At 44.7% G+C, this 20,399-nt stretch overlaps 1 protein-coding gene across 1 annotated transcript in view; it reads left to right on the plus strand.

The window, feature by feature from the left end:
• Nucleotides 1-2,504: 2,504 nt before the first annotated feature.
• The window catches only part of nr6a1a (nuclear receptor subfamily 6, group A, member 1a), a 68,269-nt gene continuing 50,374 nt past the window's right edge, over nucleotides 2,505-20,399 (plus strand). Inside the window, exons 1-2 of the mRNA XM_030359046.1 lie at nucleotides 2,505-2,791; nucleotides 19,342-19,389. Of these exons, the coding sequence (XP_030214906.1) occupies nucleotides 2,725-2,791; nucleotides 19,342-19,389 (115 nt within the window). The 5' untranslated portion in view covers nucleotides 2,505-2,724. The remainder of the gene's footprint in view (nucleotides 2,792-19,341; nucleotides 19,390-20,399) is intronic.

Here is a 20,399-nt window from a genome sequence, read left to right on the forward strand (position 1 = left end):
GATAATCAAAACAAATAATATTTATCATTAATGAAATTGAGTCAGAGTATGTGGATCTTTAGTGTCTGCTTATGTCCCAATTATGTCTCGGATAACGATGAAGATCAGCGAGAGAGCGGAGCAGTGAGTGGTGCAGCAGGCGCGGAGCGGTAGGACTTTGTAGTGGGACAGTGACACCTTGTGGCTTTTCCGTTCAACAGCGGACCGACTTTCCAACTTTTACAAATTTTGAATTCATGGTTATATTCCTAATTGTTACATTTTTTAATTAATTGATTTATAATAAGAGTTTTATGTTTAATTCCGAGACACGTAGGACTAAATTAAACAGTCCCTCTATTGGAGTTACCGGTGTGACTTCAATATTTGGTTTAATATTCCCTCGTTGCTATAGGCTTTTTGGAAAATAGCGACATGCAGGGACACCTCACGTTTGTTGCTGGCATAAGGTATTTTGAATGGTCCAGGGAAAGAAAAAATAGGCTACTCAAATTATGAACTTCAAATATATGAAAATAGTAAGCATAATAATAACAATGAAAGGCCTATAGCCTTGCGCCTCCCAGGGGCCATTCAAATTTGTTTTTAATTAATTTAACTGCAACTCTAACTCTCTAGCTCAGTTTGCTTACAAATACATCTCAAATGATCAGCCCTATATCAATTGTAGCTTTTGTTAAAATAAGCAACCTTTTACTATTCACCATTCCTTTTTAAATTATTAATATAAGACATACAGTTTAAGTTGAAGAACTCTTATGTCAGATGATATTATGTCAGATGTTCTTCTTGGTCCGACATTATTTTATGTTGTTGATGATTTGATTTGTGTGAACGGACAGTAATGTTGAATCATGGATATTAATGTTATTTTGATTGTATTACATGATTAATTTATCTGAACCCTACCCGTGACATTCGTTAGCTACCTGTGCTGTATTAATGGGCTCTATATCCTACACATTACAACCTAAAACAAACTTTTCAATTTATTTTGTTTTCCGAAGGTACATTTATTGCTTATTTGTTTTACAACATAGGCTACTTGCCACGGCTATATTTTGGAATATCCATAACTATTATAGCATTATCTAACAAGTCTATGGGCATCTTCCTGGGGTCCACCAGTGTTCCTTGATGCTTGAATAAATGTAGTGCCAAGCAATTAACTGTTATTTATATTCATGAACACAGTAGATGGAACCTAGCCTGGCTCCGCCCGCCTAAGTACTTCCGCTCAATTTTAATTTCCCCTCAGTATTCTGTACGTCTGGTTCTGCGGTATGTTAGTGGGTTTTCTCCGTCCACAGTTTGTGCGTCCAATCAACGAACAGAGGGAGTAGCTGAGAACAATGACGTTAAAGTCAGCTCTCGTTGACGAACATCATCACGCACGGTGTTTGGTTTGTTTACAGCCTGCGCGCAACGTGATTCCCGACCAAACGTAAGCGATTGGTTATGGCAGATCCAGAGTGGCACTGCAGATCCAATAGTTTTATACTTCAACAGACACCCGCCTTCAACTGAGTTAACTTTAGTTAATTGAGTGGGTCCCGAGACTCTCTGTAAAATGAAGTAGGCTACGAGTCTGGTAGGACCAGGCTATAGAACCAACAATGGAAAGACAATTTCCATTGCATTTAACCTGTGTGACTGAGGCAAAGCTTGATGAAGGGTCAAGGCTAGAGAAGGTGGAGGTCTGGGAGGTCACTCAGCAGGATTATTCATATGAAGAGGAACATGGGCTACAAGAGAATTCAACATTGTGATTCAATGCTGCCTGTTGATAATCATTTATCCAGGACATTCATGAATCAAGGATTTTCTGAGATTCAAAATCAATACATTATCTACTTAATGTGGATGAGTAATTATAAAAATGGGGGAGGAATGATATAAAATGCAGATATGGAAATGCACGGTAGACAACGTCGTCGTTTTCATGTTAGGAAAGTAAAAATAAAATTAGAACCTCCGTCGCCCCCTGCTGTTAGCCCCAAACAGAACCATCCAAAGTGGCCCCTGCTTCTCACTTTGCCTAGAGAGGCCCCTGCACGACACGCGGAGCAGCCCCATGATGATACAAAGCAATACTCAATTTACCAATGAAAAATATTGAAAGAAATATGTCTGGATTTGAAATTCATTGGTGTTGTCGTGGCGCTATAAAATAAATACAAATATACAAATCTTTAATAGCACCGGTTTGAAATAGCCTCTATGGTTATATGCAATATATTAACCTTCATTGTTTTTTATGAAAATTGACACATTGTCTTACTCTGAACGGCGATTGAGGTTTGCGTTTACGGCCTAAGCTTTTAATTGACCTTGCTTTAGAAAAGTCAAAGTTAATTGTTAGTTAGTTAGTTGATTACGTTTGTCGATCGGAGAAAATTCTAAGCGCAATTGTGAGACTACAGATGGCTCTCCGATGACCCTATAGGAACCCCATAACCCACAATGCATTCGTACCCTATCGCGCGTCGTTGCGTAATCAGACCTGTGCGTGTATGTGTTGTGGCCGTGGGGTGTGTGTGAAGAGTGAGATATTCCCCGCTGACTGACACCAGCATGGCTCCGCGATCCGCTCACTGAGCACCGCGGACGGACTCATCACGCAGCTTTCCGCAATACATCATCCAGCCATTTGAATATCAAAGTTGCAAGCGTCCAACAGAGGAGCCACCAGCACACAGAAGACGCCGCAGCTCATGAAGAAGGATGGAGGTGGAGAAGAGGGCGAACGGGTACGAGTACCCCGACAGAAACAATGCGAAGTCCGTGAACGGTAGGTGAAGATCCCTCCATCTGCAGTGAGGTTTACCACAAACACAACACTACTTAATTTCTTTATTCAGACCACATGGCAAACTTTTAACTCGAGCCGGTTCACCGCTGCTTGAATTCATCTTTATTTGCGCTCCTTATTATTATGCTTTATTAGAAGACATGTATTTATTTATTGGAATTGACATGGGCCTGTTGCAATTTACACACAAACAACTGGCTTGTTGTTGCGTTCATGCATTTCCTCTCATCGCTTTACCTTTGGTGTAAAAAATACAACGAAACAAATGACCCTTGTTACTCTAATTAACGCTTAATCCCATCTGGACCCACACTTTTATAACCACTTGATCTGAGCGCGGTTTGGTTGATGCAAAATGTTGTGGCATTTCCAACGCATAAGATCATGGTTGTTGCATACATTTAGTGGACGTTGTATGTGGTAAAGAGTATAGAGGATATATTGTGATGAGTGTGGGATTTTCTTTGCTGGGAACAGAGCAGGAATGTTTGGGCGAGGGGTGGCAGAGATCGTAAAAGCTGAACTTTTGAACTTGGCGAAGCTGTTGAGTGTAGTCACAAAATCCGGTGTTCCCAATTACGCCACAAAAACGGGGGAAGTCTCCACATTATAAAAGGGGTTTTAACATATCAAAGTTGGGTTTCTCGGTTGGATATAGCCTAACCGCTTTAAACAGCAGGCCGCCACCATCATGTCACATAAATCATAAGGGTTTGTGTAAATCAAAGAAACCGAAACGATAGATTAACGATTAACAATTTCTGATCGATTTACCTCTGTGGGATGATTATCAAATGATCCGACCTTTCCATAGACATGAACGACTTATCTCTTCAAATATATATATATATATATATATATTTTATCTTAAATTATGAAACGTTGCAGTTTCGGTCAGGCGACAACTCTGTGAGCGTGTTTTGAGATGTGGGGAAATTTCCAGATTAATGTTCTTACACTTTGGATCTTGATCTAATGGAAATTAAGGACCAGAGCTTACATAAAGGCTAAACCGAATACATGAAGGCCGTGGTGACACAAGAGGCTGTTAAGTGATGCATACCGTCGCTGGGAGAATGTCTCTTTTGTTTTGTCTTTAAATGTATTGTCAATGTCGGCCCTTTTTATCCCCCGGGATTTGATCCTAAGCCCTATACCACTTAATTTAACTTAAAATACAGCATGCATTTGAATGGCCTTTTCTTCTTCCTCAAAACAAATATACATAACAAGAAGCCTCTCTTTATCATGTCATCAAAAATACCTGATGCGGATTAAAGTTACTTTATTGAAAGACAGTGGGAGGTGACATCAGTGTATGAATGTGACTGCTAGATCTGGAATCCTTGCATTCTTTGCTGCAACAGAAAGAGTGTGTGTGTGTGTGTGTGTGTGTGTGTGTGTGTGTGTGTGTGTGTGTGTGTGTGTGTGTGTGTGTGTGTGTGTGTGTGTGTGTGTGTGTGTGTGTGTGTGTGTGTGTGTGTGTGTGTGTGAAGGGTCAAAGAGAGCCCGTCCCTCCTGACCAGGTTCCCAACAGCTGTTCTAGCACGGACAGTAAAGCTTATCTGCTGGACCTTAGCTTTCCACTCAAACTCGCCGTTGTTAAACAATGGCTCCATGCCTCTGTGCTATGCCACACTTTTCCACAGCTTATTGGTGATTGCTGCCTTTATCCCGTAAACGGATTTAAAGACTAAACTCAATCTACATTGATCTATACATTGACCCGTGGCAACAGAACTTTGGCTTTTCTGCTGTGTGGTCAATGGGGCGCTTGTTTTAATGTAATTGAACTCTGAGGGGTGGGTGCGGTGGTGGATATTTAGGGGTAAACCAGCTCCGGGGCCTGATGCTGCTTTCTGATGGCGTCCGGGAGACGATGGTTGGAGAAAGAAAGTGCTTTGTCAGGCCGGTGACGGTGATCCAGGGGCGGGCGGGGGTGGGTGGGTAAGTGGTTGGTGGTTGGCTGGGGAGAGGGTTTACAGGACTGTCCTTCCCCTAGAGGTAGAGCCGGGGGTGGGGAGGTTGTGGCTGGGGGTGGGGAGGCCGGTGCCTGGGGTGGGTAGGCTGAGTGGTGGGTGGGAGGGCCAGGATGTGGACCCCCTGTGGTGAGGCTGAATGGGGGGTTGTGGTACAGTATAGGATTTGGGTGTGGGGTGGTGGAGGCGGAGGGAAGGGGGGGGGGGCACACAAACAAGCAGATGTGATCCATCATGTCTTCTTCACTTAACCCCCCACCCCTCCTTACACTCTCCTGCGTCAGCAAGACCAAGACTCTCTCTCTCTCTCTCTCTCTCTGTCTCTGTCTCTGTCTCTGTCTCTGTCTCTCATTCTTTATCTCTCGTTCTTTGTTTGTCTCGGTCTCTCCTTTCTATCTCATTATATATGCTTGTCTCTTCCTCTTTATCCCTCTGTTTCGTCTCTCTCTCCACTGATTAGGATTTCAACATCAAAGATGGTACAGGTTAAAATGATACACTGGATATTTGATTTTAAGCTATCTTATTAAACCAGCTTGTCTCTGCAATTTTGTTGATTTGATTAATAGTCTATTCATGCTGGTTGGTGTAGTCTTTGACATAATGAATGAAAAAACATGGGGAGTTATTGACACCACATTTGCCTATTTAATTTTGTAAGTAAAATAATATACATTTCAGGAAGGCAAAATTGTATTCATATTTTTGTTTAAAATCAAACAGACCAACTGAGACGTAAAGAAATAGGTAGTCGTCAATGTCCTCAGCTATCAGTTTTAAACTCGTTCTTTTATCTAAACTAATGGAAAAACATATATATATATATAACAAACATAAAAATATTGAATAAAGCAAATATATATTTTTTTGTATTCGATCTTTTAACAATCGGCCTGAAATATAAAATTATATTAAATGATTATATTGACCTAAATTCATACCAAGAACTAGACCAAGAGGGGCTAGTAGGGTAGAACCCTCTTCCCCTTATCATCTGGCTCTCTCCTCTGTGCTATATTGAGCTTTCTGTGTTCCCATTTGGACAACCCCTCTCGTGTTATGGGTTCTTAAAAATGAACTCGGAGTCCGTTAACTCGGACTAGCTGTATCGTGTTGTCTGTCGTGGAGATATGTCTGTCGTGGATGTCTGTCGTGGAGATGTTGTGTCTGGACAGACCACAGTGCAGAGATGGACATGTTTGGACATGCCAACTTGCTCCTCCACCAAGCCGTTACCTTCAGGAAAATGTACACATTAGGCTATTTAATAAATACAGTATGAATTGAAGGCATTTTCATCACTCGAATAAATAAATGGCATTATTGAAACTAGAATGTTTTAGATTGATTTATAGTCTTGTCCTCTTCCACTGCTATTAGAATGACATTTTTTTTAATTTGGTAATATTATTTTCCATTTACTTCATACCCCAACACGTTTTTCTGATTTCAGTTAGGATTAGAAATAAAAGTACTTTCACAATCTTGTTTATCAAAAATATTTTGGGGTAAATTATTTATATTCTATAATTTACATCCCCAATTTTTTTGCATTGAAGGGAATGAATATAAGTATTAAAAATATAAAACTTGTAAATGTATCGTTGCATTCTAAATTGTATTGATTGGCAGTAGTAGATGGACCTTGAGTAGTAGACTGACCCTGCAGAGAGGAGGGATTTGCATGGTCCTTCATCCCTCTGACCTAAGGGTTGCTAGGCAACAGGCATGGCAGTGGTCATATCTGCCTCTGTTGGAGGAGATGGCCGATCATTAGACCAGAGCCGATCCCAACACCATCACAATATAGCTTCAATGTTCTATATATAGCTGCCTATATGTTAAGGATAGGGAATATGTTGCCTAACCCTCTTATGACCTCATACCTTTGTCACTTACCTTACCATTACCAGAAACACAGTATCCTAGCTACATGCTTGCTACGATATCCTTTCATGCTGCCATTAGGCATACATCAGAAGAACAACACACTGCACTGTGGGTATTGTATCCTAACCCTTAAATAAACCAAAAATTACTCCCACAAATTTCCAAGTTGAGTTTGTTACATTTAACATTTATTTCCCTATTGGATCAATTAGTATACAAAATCATATCACAATTTGAAATTAATCCCTAGGTCGTGGTAACCGTGAGCCAGGACACATTAGTTGTGATCATATTTTTTAGCAGTGACACAGCAAATTTATGTTACAGTTGTTTGTGTGAGTGTGATTGGGTTATTGGTTGTGTGTATGTGGAGTTTATTGTGTCTAATATTTTTCCTGTGTTTGGTGCTCAGATGCACATAATATTCTATAGATCTTTTATTGATTCAAGAGGAAAATGTTACAGTTGCTCAGCTCAATATATGTATTGCATAAATATATATATTTATATTATAATAACGTTTTTAAGTTACTGTCTGACGCTTAGTAAAATGTCTCAAGCATGTTGCATGTCATTTGGTTGAGATAAAAAGTGAAATGGCTGAGTTCAACGTGACTTAGGTTGAATAAGAATCATAAATGCAGAGTTCAGTGCCACTCACTGACTTCCAGTAGTGAGAGGCAATAAAGAGTTGGAGCACCACAGGGATAAAGAATTTCCTGTGGAACATCCATGCAGCCGAGAGTCTGTGGCTGAACGTACGCTTCCGTTCAGACTGCACTCTCCGGAGCAGGCAGGAGTCCTTCTCAGGGATAGAGAGGAGCTTGGACCGCATCTTCCTCTCTGGGGCCGGCCACTAGGGCTTCCAGTTCTCCCCCCGGAATAGAACCAGCCTTCCTGATTAGTCTGTTGGGGTCCTTCTTCTCCTGCTGCCGCCCCGATACACCACAGCATTATAGAAAGGAGCGCTGGCCACCACAGCCTCAGAGTGTGTATTGGATTTTAAATGTAGCTGGGACGTGTGTGTGTGTGTGTGTGTGTGTGTGTGTGTGTGCACGCTGGGAGCTACCCATGAGATGCTGCTCCTGCTACAGCGTCTCTGTCCTGACCCCTGCATGACCCAGGAAGGTATTTACAACCTTCACTTGATCCCCAGCAGCCTTTCACAGCCCAGCGCTCAACTTCTGGCCACAGCCAATCAGCAGCTGGCATTTAGGGTGCGCTTGTGTGTGTGTGTGAGAGACTCGGGTCGTAAACATCCATTTTCTGCCTTTACAGTTTGTGTGTGTGTGTGAGAGAGAGGGAGAGTGTGTATGTGTGAGACATTTGGCCAAGCGGGTGTGTTAGTACAGTACTATTGTCAGTACTCTGTGGTATGCCACACGTCAGTAGCCAGCCATCATAAACGTTTTCAATTTGAGTTTGAATTTGGCTGGATGACTTTATGGGCAGCTGTAAAACTCTGAACTTGGTATGTCCAGTAAAAATCTCTGTCTGTCCCTTTCTTTGTCTCTGTATTTGCCTGTCTCTGTCTCTTGTCTCTTGGCCTGTGTGTGTGTGTGTGTGTGCGTGTGTTGCTTTTTACTTTATAGCAATTATTCTTTCAGAACAAACCAAAGCACATTATTTCACACTGGTCCTTCACACTTATCATCACCATCAGAGGTGGTTCTCTCATTTTTATATGAGAGAAAGCTTGAGGCCGTGCTTGTGTCGTGAAGCCGATTTGGTCCTATGCGGGAGTCCGGTAGCGTGAGGGTGAGTTTGGCCCAGCAGCTGAGCTTGTAGTGTCAATCCACTGCAGGCTCCTTCACAGTCAACTGCCAAGCCCCTCCTCCTCCCCCGCCCACTTGACGGCTAACTGCTAAACTATGTGGGCGGAGCCTAATCCTTCCTATGGCTACTCATTACCTTAATGTACACCGCACACTGTGTGTGTGTGTGTGTGTGTGTGTGTGTGTGTGTGTGTGTGTGTGTGTGTGTGTGTGTGTGTGTGTGTGTGTGTGTGTGTGTGTGTGTGTGTGTGTGTGTGTGTGTGTGTGTGTGTGTGTGTGTGGAGTCTCGGAGGTCAGGCTGTGGTCACGGCCTTTCTTGTTGTCTTGTTTTGAGGAGGTGGGTGGGGGAGTGTAGGCGGGGGGACGGGGGTCCTCCGTCACCACAGGTTGACGGACTCAAAGGCCTCGTTTCCTTTCATCCGGTCGGGGGTCAGTGTTTTACGGCCCGGCTGAGTGGGCCCAGCGCACCGCCCCGGTCCACCAGCATCTGATAATAATCACACACCCACGCACGCGCCCGGGCGCGCAGACATCATTCCATGCAACATGCACAGAAAGGCCACTATTAAAATTATATATTTTTTTAAAAGGAAGACAACGTTCAGTAATGGCGGTTAATGTCTGCTCCTGCTCCTCTTGGTGAATACTGTACTTTCTTCTCAGTTTAGAAAGGTTTCGTTTTAGTCCGGTAGGGTTTTCCTTCGGGGGGGGGGGGCCTTCTGACAAGCAGAGAGAGGCCGTCGGAGCGAGGGAAGATAGGCGAGGGAGGAGCGCTTGTGTATGCGAAGAGCAGAGTGCAGCTGAAATGGCAATTTTGGAACATGCGTTTTAGTCTGTATTAGTACGCAGCGCACAAAACTGGAGCTCAGGAATGCCTTTTGGGATCGATCGAGCCAGCCATACATAGTGTGCATTCTCAAAATTGGTCCCTAGAAATCAACAGCAGTGGGCCGCTCGAGGATATGTTCTCCGTAGCCAGGAGGAGCGAGAATACGGGCTCGGTAGGGAGGAGAGAGTGTAGGGGCTAGTGGGTAGCCAGGAGGAGAGAGTGTAGGGGCTAGTGGGTAGCCAGGAGGAGAGAGTGTAGGGGCTAGTGGGTAGCCAGGGGGAGTGAATGAAGGGGCTAGTGGGTAGCCAGGAGGAGAGAGTGTAGGTGCTAGTGGGTAGCCAGGAGGAGAGAGTGTAGGTGCTAGTGGGTAGCCAGGAGGAGAGAGTGTAGGGGCTAGTGGGTAGCCAGGAGGAGAGAGTGTAGGTGCTAGTGGGTAGCCAGGAGGAGAGAGTGAAGGGGCTAGTGGGTAGCCAGGAGGAGAGAGTGTAGGTGCTAGTGGGTAGCCAGGAGGAGAGAGTGTAGGTGCTAGTGGGTAGCCAGGAGGAGAGAGTGTAGGGCCTGGTTGATTGCCCCAAGAGAGTGTGGGACTGTTGAAGGAGGGGTTCTGTTGTTGCTGAACTTGACGCTGCCTGACGGGCGCATGCTTCTGCCGGGACGCGGGGGCGGTGGCAGGGGAAGAAGAAAAGAGAAGACATTGTGGTTGTGCCGTGTTACACCACAGGGTCAGGGGTCAGGGGTCGTTCTGGGGGTCAGAGGGATGATGGTGGAGCAGCCTGTGGAGTCAACACTTGAGTTCCTACACAATCTGTCGGGGGGGGGTGCTGGAGGATATGGCTAGTTGGGATCCTTGTCACCCCTAGACAGGAGGGGTTGGGGGGGTAGGGATGGAGGGGATGGAGGGGATCTCAGGGAGCGGGCTAGTGGTATTGGGTATCATTTGAAATTGCATCGTTCTGATTTGACTTGGACGGTCTCGTTTAGTGGTAAAAGATGGTTGGTTGGACGTTCAGTCGACCTGGTAGCTCGCCTGCTGTTGGGCGAGCTACCAGCAGCAGGCAGCTTGCCCCTACCTGCTGCTGAAGGATGGGTCTTGACCTCAAACATTCCTGCAAGTTATTTGGCCTTTGTAATTATGAGATATTTAGGAAAAATCAAACGTGGCCTATTGCTGAAATCACGACGAGGTGTGATCGATTTGGGTAATGGACGAGTCTTACTTGTGCTTCAATACAACCATCTCCATAACTTTGTCCATGATAATTCTTTGGAATTTTTATGGGGATGTTTGGAAATTAAACCACCGTCCATAATGTTTGTTTAAGCCATGTTTGTATGAGTCACTCTTTTAATGACGAGATGGCGATTACAATTTGCTTGAGTTCTGGTTTTGAGAATCAGGACTTGGTTGTTGGTGTCCAAAACGGTGGGGAATGGAATTGGTTACTGTGTGGGGAACTATGTAGACAAAATAATTTCCTTCGCTTAAAAATAAGTTAAATACATCTGTATCTATCCTGGTTGTGAGGTCCCTCACGTTTTATACTGAAATCGTCCTGTGTTTGCTGAGCATGGTAAAACTTATGCTGCACTTTTCATCAGACGTCTTTGTGAACACGTGTGCGCCACCTGGTGGTAGAGATCGATATACTGGCATGATTCGGTGTTTGACTAAATATCAAACCGGTTTTAAACATTTTATTCCGGCCCAATCCTGAATGGAACTCCACTAGAGCTGAGAAGTGACCAATGGCCGGACGATGTCCTATCGGTGCATAGATCTGCAGGAAGGAACCGCTTAGAGCTTACCTCCATTTCCAGTTTAACGACGGTTGGTCATGTGTGCGACAGTGAGCAACATAGAGACATTTTTAATGGCCATGATAGGCGTGACAATCAGGCTTCCTCAACTTTGCATTTCAGGTGAGGAATAAAAAAATGTGTTAAACTGTTAGTCGCTGCAAGAGCCCTGGTAGTGCTTCCTTCAGGTCCTCAAAGAACCACTCCAAGCAGCGCGCCACAACATACCGCTAAACATGACCTGCACCAGGTGGTCTTCCCCATAGACCCCCTCCATCTGTTCAAAGTGTGCCTCTCCAAGACCCCCCCCCCGCCGCCCCGCCGCCCCCCACACACAACACTCCACTCCTCCGTCGAGGGGGGAACAGATCAAGTGTTGCCCCAGGACACACACACACACACACACACACACACACACACACACACACACACACACACACACACACACACACACACACACACACACACACACACACACACACACACACAGCATCCAACGTAGCAGGGACAATGGCGTATCTGTTTGTTCAACGTTTCCTCCCATCCATCTCTTTGCCGTCACTGGGCTGGGGGGGGGGGGGGGGGGGGATGGAAGCGGGTCTGATCGATTGGTGAGATTTGACATGGCTCACATCCCACCAGTACTGTATTATCTAACTGTAGATGGGGGGGGGGGGGGGGGGGGGGGGGCGCATGTTGTTGTTGTTGAATCGCGTTGTCAGCGCGTCCGTCATGGAGACTGGGTTGCTGACTCATCACTCACCTGCTCTGTCATGAACCCCTTCCTTTTTTATGTCCTGTTCTTCCCCTCCTCCCCCACCTTCCCCACACTCTTCTTTACCCCCGCTGCACCACCACCACCATACACCACCTCTCCACCATCCCCCAACGTCTCCCCAAATTTGGGACAGGGTTTTATAGATGGGTCAGCGGGAGAGGGAGAGAGAGAGGCGTGAAGGAAGAGAAGGATGCATGGATGGATAGAAAAGTGAATGGAGAGGAGGAACGGGGAGAGGGAAGGATGGATGAGGGAGGGGAGGGGAGGGGGGGTGGATGAGAGGGGGAGGGGGGGGGGGGGGGGATGGATGAGAGGGGGATGAGGGGAGGAGTTGGCCGCGTGGCGGGAAGGTAGACGGTGGCCACTGGCCAGCCGCCAGTGCTACTCGGGTGGCGGGGAGACGTGCCCCTCGGCTGGCCAAGCGGAACCCTGGCCATCTGGGGTGTAGGGGCCTGGACCCCCTCGTACTGGGGGGCTTGGGGTCCGGGCTTGGGGGGGGGGGGGGCGGGAGGGCGGGGGTCCGGGTTGGTTGTGGTGGGGAGTGACACACGAGGCGATGTTAATGGCCTTGGGGACGAGGGGGGGGTGCGTATCATTCACATGCTGTACTTTGAAAGAGAACGGGGTATGTTGCCTGCACATTAATCACCCGCTGCACGGTGGGTCCGTGGAGCTAACCGCCGCAGCCACCGAGGCTGCGCTCTCAATGGAGAACATGATCTCCACGCCGCCGTCTCTATGGAGCATCGCTGGCCTCTGTCTAGTCACACGCCCCCCCTTACAAGCACCCACCAATCGCTGACCTATAGAAAGCCAGTACACATCTATACAACGTGTATAAGCGCTGTCGAGATTTCAACGCGACATCGAGAAGAGTTTGTTTACACACTCTGTTTACATAGCTGTAAATAGAAGCAAGCCTGTTTGAATCCTGATTAGTAAACCAAATTATTTAGCTTTTTCCTTTAGTGTTATGTGCAGATTTCTGCATTGTGTAAAGAGTCGGGAAGTCCAGCATTGAATCGTAGTTGAATCGGTATGTGTGCATGGGTAAACCTGCACGGAAACAAGCATCATACCCTCTAGTAACGTACGGTCCGTCTTTAGCCTTTCAGATGCCGGACACTAGTTCGGCATCTGGAATAACATGTTCATTTATTCAACGCACGCGCATGAACAGGTGAACTGGGAATAATTGAATGCGCCGCGATGATGGGCATGTTGGCCGTGGCTGGCGTTGCACACCTGCGTCCCAGACACCCCAGCGGCGTTGACGCATGCAGCCGCATCGCGCGCGGTCTGGGTGGTGTGTTGATGATGAGGCGACTGTGTCGGAGCGGGGGGGGGGGGGGCTGAGGATTTAAAGGTCATAGGTTAAAGATGCACACAAAGACCGAGAGCGGAGGAGGAGTGTGCCCTGGGGTGGGAGTGCTCGCTAGGCTGCAGGGACAGCAGCAGAGACCACACACTGAAGCAAAGAGGGAGAGAGAGAGATCCTTTCTCCTCCTCCTCTCTGCTCCTTGGGTCAATTGTCCGCTAACACCTCCTGGCTCTCCTGCGCCTTCTCCTGTTACTCCTGGTCGTGTTTGGGAGGGGTCTAAAAAGGCTTAATGGGATATAAAAGAAGAGATATGTACAGTGGAGGTAAGTGTGGATAAAAACTGTGTGTGTGTGTGTGTGTGTGTGTGTGTGTGTGTGTGTGTGTGTGTGTGTGTGTGTGTGTGTGTGTGTGTGTGTGTGTGTGTGTGTGTGTGTGTGTGTGTGTGCCAAAAGTTCTCCTACGGAACCATGTTAAAAGAATAAATGTGGTTCTTCACTTTGATCACAAGGCTACCGTAGTGTTTGTGTGTGTCAGGCTGATGCGTATTCTGATTGGGGAAGTGTCACCAATTATTGTTGATAAGGCATTCAGCCTGCAATTAGTGGCCGCCATTTTTTTTCTATTAGGCAAGAGCTGAAAGATATCAGCGTTTGTTTGATATCTAAGTGATTTGTTTATGAAATGTACAGTGTCTTCATTCTGTTGATTCGATTCCTGTGGTAAGGCAAGTGTTTGCTGTGTGATTTAAGATGAAATCGAAATTATAGTAACAAAATGACTTCAAATGTATTTCTATGTTTATGTATAACATATAAAGACGTCTTATATCTTTAAAGGTCTTGCTAAAAGCAGTTATTGGAGATATATTTATTTAATTTAATATTATATTTTTTGGGGGGTACAAAAGCAGCAGTACGTTGTTAATATTAGCGATTTGGAAGTGGTAAAGGCAGGTATATGAAATATGGTGAGAAGTGTGTTTGTGTTAATACCTGGGACTGGAAGGATCTTGGTTAATGTAGTGATCGGAGGGTGATCATTGGATCTCTGCCTGAATGCCGCTCCATAAGGCGTGCGCGTGCTTCAGTGCACGTGGACCGTGCACTACCCTGAGCTCCTTGGGGCACACGTGCTGTCCTGTGGGGCATGTTGGTCCGTGAATGGGGCACGTGCCTTTGAACACATTGTGTGTGTGTGTGTGTGTGTGTGTGTATGCTCTAGGGAGAACATATGCCACTGTTGACCGGGGGGTTCGGGGGAGGGCTGGGTTGGCGTGTGTCGGGTCAGGGGGTGTCCAGCTGTTGATAGCAGGGTGGTACTCTGGGTTGGGGCGGGGGGGGGGGCGGGGGGGCGGTGGGGCGAGCGGTCTTCAGATCTGTGTGGATGTCTGTATGATGGAGCTTATTGTGTGTGTGTGTGTGGGTGTGGGTAAAAGAGTCTGTAAGTGGCTGTGTGTGAGAGAGAGAGATTGTATGATGGAGGTGTGTGTGTGTGTGTGTGTGTGTGTGTGTGTGTGTGTGTGTGTGTGTGTGTGTGTGTGTGTGTGTGTGTGTGTGTGTGTGTGTGTGTGTGTGTGTGTGTGTGTGTGTGTGTGTGTGTGTGTGTGTGTGTGTGTGTGTGTGGTGGGTGATGTGCAGATGGCGTGGAGCTGGAGATGATGGCGTTGGGCTTCCTTACACCAGGCACACGCCGGAGACAAAGGGGAGGGTATACTGTGCTATGGCGGGGGCGGTCAACACAAGGGGGGGGGGGGGGGGTAATTCTATTGATCAAAAGAAGCTCATACATCAACTATTGGTCATGCATCAAGTATTGGTCGTTCATCCTCAAAGAGTCTTAAAGAATGAAGCCTTTTGTAAAGAATTATTCCGTTCTACAGGATTGAATCTATTTCTAATTAGTTCTCCCTTTTGATAAATTCACACAGAAGGACTGATCTTAATTATTCACGTATTATCATCTCGTGTTATAGCTATATCGTTTGTTATACCAATACAATTAACATTATACTTACTATTCTGGAAGTAAATCTGTGCCATCGGATTTTGTAACTAAAAAGCGATTGAATTCTAAGCACTGAATATTTTTGCATTGAAATAACGTGTCTTTTTTTTTTTGCCTCTGAATACAACTCTTTACAATTTTCAACAAATCATTTTCAGCTTTTATTTTGCAATGTCAAAAAATATTTTCAACGTCAAAATGCAAAATTCAACGTAGGAAATTCAGTGTTGATATCCGGGGACCCTAGGAAGAGCAATCCATCCTAGATGCTAGATCGCAGTCAAGCAAGGAGAGCGGGAATAAGAGCGTCACTCGCTGGTTCTTTCTTACAAACGTTAGGTCTAAACAGCATTTTACACAGTAGCCTATAATAGGAAATGCTCAAAGGTAAATCAACGTCATTAAACACTGACTGTAGCTTTTTATGGGGAGAGACGGTGGTGGACCTTACTAAACACCCTATCCATTGTATCGGTCTTTAAGATGCTGATAAAATATAATGTATTTATTACGGGTTATTTAATATCAAGGTGAGGGAATCATATATTTTAATCATATTTTTGTTGTAATGCACACCGTTTTTGTGTTTTTTCTGCGTTATGAAATAAACAATGAACTAACGCTTGTAGGCCTATGTGAACTGTGTGTGAGATTGCACTCACCTGGCTGGATTTACATGCAGCGTAAGGGTAATTGTTTTGGGTTAAGGAGCCCAATTCATTAGGGCACCAATTTGGGGTGGTTTGAGGTCCCTTTGCCTACATTTGGGGTGATGCTGGGGTAGGGTGACCATTTCAATAACACCAAAAAGGAGGACATTATGCGGCATATCAATAAATGACTATGGTGTACAGGGGTTTTTCTAGAAAAAAAAAGTAGCAGGGAGCAGACCCCTGCGCAAAGCCGAGGGATGGTGTGGAAGGGGGGTCTCCCCCTTCCACGGCGCGAAGCCTTTGAAAAAATAATGATTAAATGGTACATTCTGAGGCTATCTTGGAGAGAAATTCTAGCTCGTGTGGTCATCCTGAAAAACTAAAATACTATCAACTTTTGGTAGACTTGTACAACTTTACCCTGTGAATAAACACGACAAATTTCAAAAATATTGGCTAAACTTTTATTAAGTAGGACAAATCACAACAGCAGCCCCCTCAATACTGATCCTGAGGAGGTGGTTCAGGGTAGCGTTAGTCATGGTAGACCTCCTGTGCCATGCCTCTATGGACCAAGTTTTGAGGCTCTAGTCTAGAGTCAATAATGGCGACGCTATAGAAATGTTACTATTGTTGTCGTTTTCAGTTTTGCACTTTGCAGACGGTCCCTAAGCTCGCGGCTGAAAGCCGACTGCTCGTAGAAGCCAATGCAATTCACCGTTCGCTAAAGACGGCTCGTTTGGATGAAAACTATGTTGTAGCTGGTTCTCTGGGTTACTACACTTTTATTGGGCTAATTCGGCCGTGCAGCTGCCATTTAGTTCCCTGCTACGGGTTCCCTGGTAACAGGGAACCCTGTTCGACTGTTCGTTTTGCTCTCGCAAAACTCTTGATCAACACTCAGCATTTGTTTATTTCTGTCGTTCATTGAAACCGCTTTGTGCAGAGAGAACTGGAATGGTCTTGTATACTTGCTTAGCATCTTAGCGCCTAGACCAAAAACCCTTTCAAATACATAGTAGCTAGCTAGCTTGCTGCTAATAACTTTAACGTTAGCATGTCGACTCGGTCTGGGAAACTCCAATTCGGATCGGAATATTTTTGGAGTAATTATAAGTTATTTGAGGATCAGACACATTGTCAGGTGGTGGTGTTGGGATATTTTCGCGGAGAAAAGATCGTTTTGAGAAATAGTGTATGTTGTACAGCAGCATGTAAGTACAGATCCAAGTCTGACAGGTTCAGTCGGCATTTCGGTAGGATGGCGCACGCCGGGAGTATCGGGGCGCAGCGCCCCTGTTCCCTTGTTTAGAAAAAACCCTGGTGTACATAGGACTCTGGTATACTCTCATTTATAGCACAATTTTGAGTGGTTTAAAGATGTTTGTGTAGCTGAATAGGAAAATTTAATGATTTAATGAATTTTATTAATGAAAAGTCAAAAAGTGTTTGTTCACAGTATTTGTAGTTATTCAATACATTGTGGCGTTCAAAAAGTCACCACTGAGATTAATCTTTTAAATTGAAGAGTGCCACAAAGAATAACATGTTGGGACTTAAATGTGAAAAACAATTACCAGGTAACAACCTAATAAAAAAAAATGCTTTTTAAAACTTTTCGATATAAATTCATGCTCTTTTGTCCATTCAGAATTAAAAAAATCAGAATACTTAGTACATACTATTTCTTTTCAGTGTCTACTACTTGACCGTACCACACTTGACTGTTTAGTACGGTCTAGCTATGCGTAGAACACCGCCGAAACTCCACCGGATGTTTGGAGATGATGTATCTCCCCTCAGATGCCGGCAAAATTACCTTGATAAGTTACCCGTTTTCCGTCTTGTCATCGTTGCTATTAAATTAAAAATGTCTCTCTTTACTTCATTACTTCTTTTTTTTAATTTACTTTTTTTAATGACTATTATTTTCGCCGCTTTCTACGTCTTTCTGGTGGAGTCCATGGTGGAGTCGGGTCTGCCATCTCTTCTTCGTTCGTTAATAGACTCCGGTTGCATTGTGGGATAGCGTAGTGAACTCAGTTGTTTACTGTGGCGGTAGTACGCATTCGGAAACGTTTTCCTTACTACACAATGCGTACTGAGCATTCGGACGCGCTATATTTGTGGCGTACTACAAAATGCTTACTATATAGCAGTCAAGTATGAGTATTCGGATTCAGCCGAGGTCTTGCGTTTTGGCATGATGCTAACTTTCTGTCAATGTCATATGACGTAGCAGCACATGGACCCTTGTTTACTTTTTTAACCAATGATAAGCAGGTCACCTGACACCGCTCTTAGCCGTCATTTGTTAGACCAGATATGTTACTGCGTTGGATGCATTTTTTACAGTCTATGATTGGATATTGTGCTGCAGCCCAGCAAAGATGAAAAAACTCCGCTCTTCAACCCTATGCCTCAAAAAGGAGGACAAATACGCGTCCGGCTTGATGCTGCGCCGGACGCCGGACAGGGCATTGAAAAGCCGGACGCCAGTGGTCACCCTATGCTGGGGTGATCTGAAGCCCACTGTGGAACGAGAGCACAGAGCCGACAGTATTGGGCAACTTATGCGGCAGCAGCTTATAGTTCCAGTGGAAGGAAGGCGTGCCTCGGGAAGAAGCCCCCGACAGCAAGCCGCTTTTAATTTTTCATCCTCGTATCTGTATCATGTCACACGGAATACTGTTGGCTCTGTGCGCTCGTGGCGCTCTTATGCCACCACTGAGGCATATCAACCGTTTTGCTCCAGCCACTTAACGTGCGCCCGGTGTCACAAACGAATACCCCCAGTCTGAGTGATTGATGACGATACAAACGTTAAGTTTGTGCATGTTTCCGCACGTCAACGACTTCATGCATGTCTACGCTTCAAACTCGTACATGTTGCAAAAAAATGTGCAACAGCGCCCCCTGGGGTCACACTTTTCAGTGGGAAGCAGAATTCTGTGTAACACCCGCTTGCTCTCCTTGCTTGACCGCTATCTAGCATCTAGGATCGATTGCTCTTCCTTGGGTCCCGTGAATTTTGCAGCTGACTTTGCTTTGTTGAATTTGGTAACATTGAAAATATCTAAGTTGAATTTTTTAACGCTGCTTATTGATTTAGAATTTTTTTAACATTGAAAAATAAAGCTGAAAATGATTTATTGAAAATTTTACGAGTTAAATTCAGGGGCAATAAATCCAAATACGTTATTTCAATGCATAAATATTCAGTGCTTGGAATTCAATGGCTTTTTATTTTCAAAATCTGATGGCACAGATTTACTTCAATATAATACACATCAAGGTATTTTTGAGGGATAGAGAGGTACCCACCTGTGTGTGTGTGTGTGTGTGTGTGTGTGTGTGTGTGTGTGTGTGTGTGTGTGTGTGTGTGTGTGTGTGTGTGTGTGTGTGTGTGTGTGTGTGTGTGTGTGTGTGTGTGTGTGTGTGTGTGTGTGTGTGTGTGTGTACGTGTTTTCAGATTTTCATAATGTGTGTATTGTTTCTTGCAGGTTTCTACGGTGACCATGCACTAGAAGGGGAGCAGAATGACAGCTTGGGTGAGTTCAAATAACTTTCTCACAATTCGTTTTCATCCATCATGAGATTAGTGAGGGGTGTATATATATATCATATCAGCAATTTTTCTGTCAATAATACCTACCTAATTAAACAGTCATTGAAGAATCAATTTTGTTGATACATTATGTAGAAATTAGGAGAAATGCAAACGTCTATCTGCATCATGCATTCAATTAATAACATCACGCAATCAGGCAATTCAAATCAATTTCAAGATATCTCTTTAATGTTGTTAGAAACAAACAGGGCTGCCTTCGATCACATGGGATTTAAATGTAAAACTGATGGGTTTCTGTTGCACCGGAAGGGGTTCTTATGAATATGTTATGGTTGGCAGGGCCAAAAACTTCTAAGCAAAGCCTGCCCTCTAGCGGAACAATTGTGTATTGCACACTGAGACAATGCAGTTACATTTATTTTAAATCCACAAGAGGGCAGTATTATTCAACGATAGCGCCCGGGTAATCTTTGGCTCCTCAACATCAAGAGCAAACCAGCGCAATTATATGGATACGCCTAGTATAACATGTAGAAATGGCGGCTAAATTAAGTCACTAAATGTAGTGAGTTAACTGTCTCCAAATTGCTACCCTGGCACAACCAAAGGGACAAATTCTTCCTCTTTGTTACCTTCTTCAAAATTCAAGACTCTTGGATGCACACAAATACATAATTTAACATAATAACATAATAAATGAATTTTACATAACGGGTCTACTTTCGGTAATATGCTGTGGGATGTTGGCTTTTTTTTGTGTGCCACTATGAGCAATGATACATTCCATAGGTTGCTTATGAATTTTTCATATTACATGGTCTCTATATGCAGAGCCTCTGTAGCAGTGAATCCTGGCAGTGGCCACGTTTTGATTTTTAAAATGGAAAGTTCAACCTGGCCTTCTCCAATCAGAAGAGAGGAGTAGGTATCAGGCAGCCAGGAAGTGATGGTGTCAAAAAGGAAGTTCCGGTGGCCAGAGAGGATGTTGTC

This window comes from Gadus morhua, chromosome 6 (genome assembly GCF_902167405.1).
Source record: "Gadus morhua chromosome 6, gadMor3.0, whole genome shotgun sequence".
NCBI lineage: Eukaryota > Metazoa > Chordata > Actinopteri > Gadiformes > Gadidae > Gadus > Gadus morhua.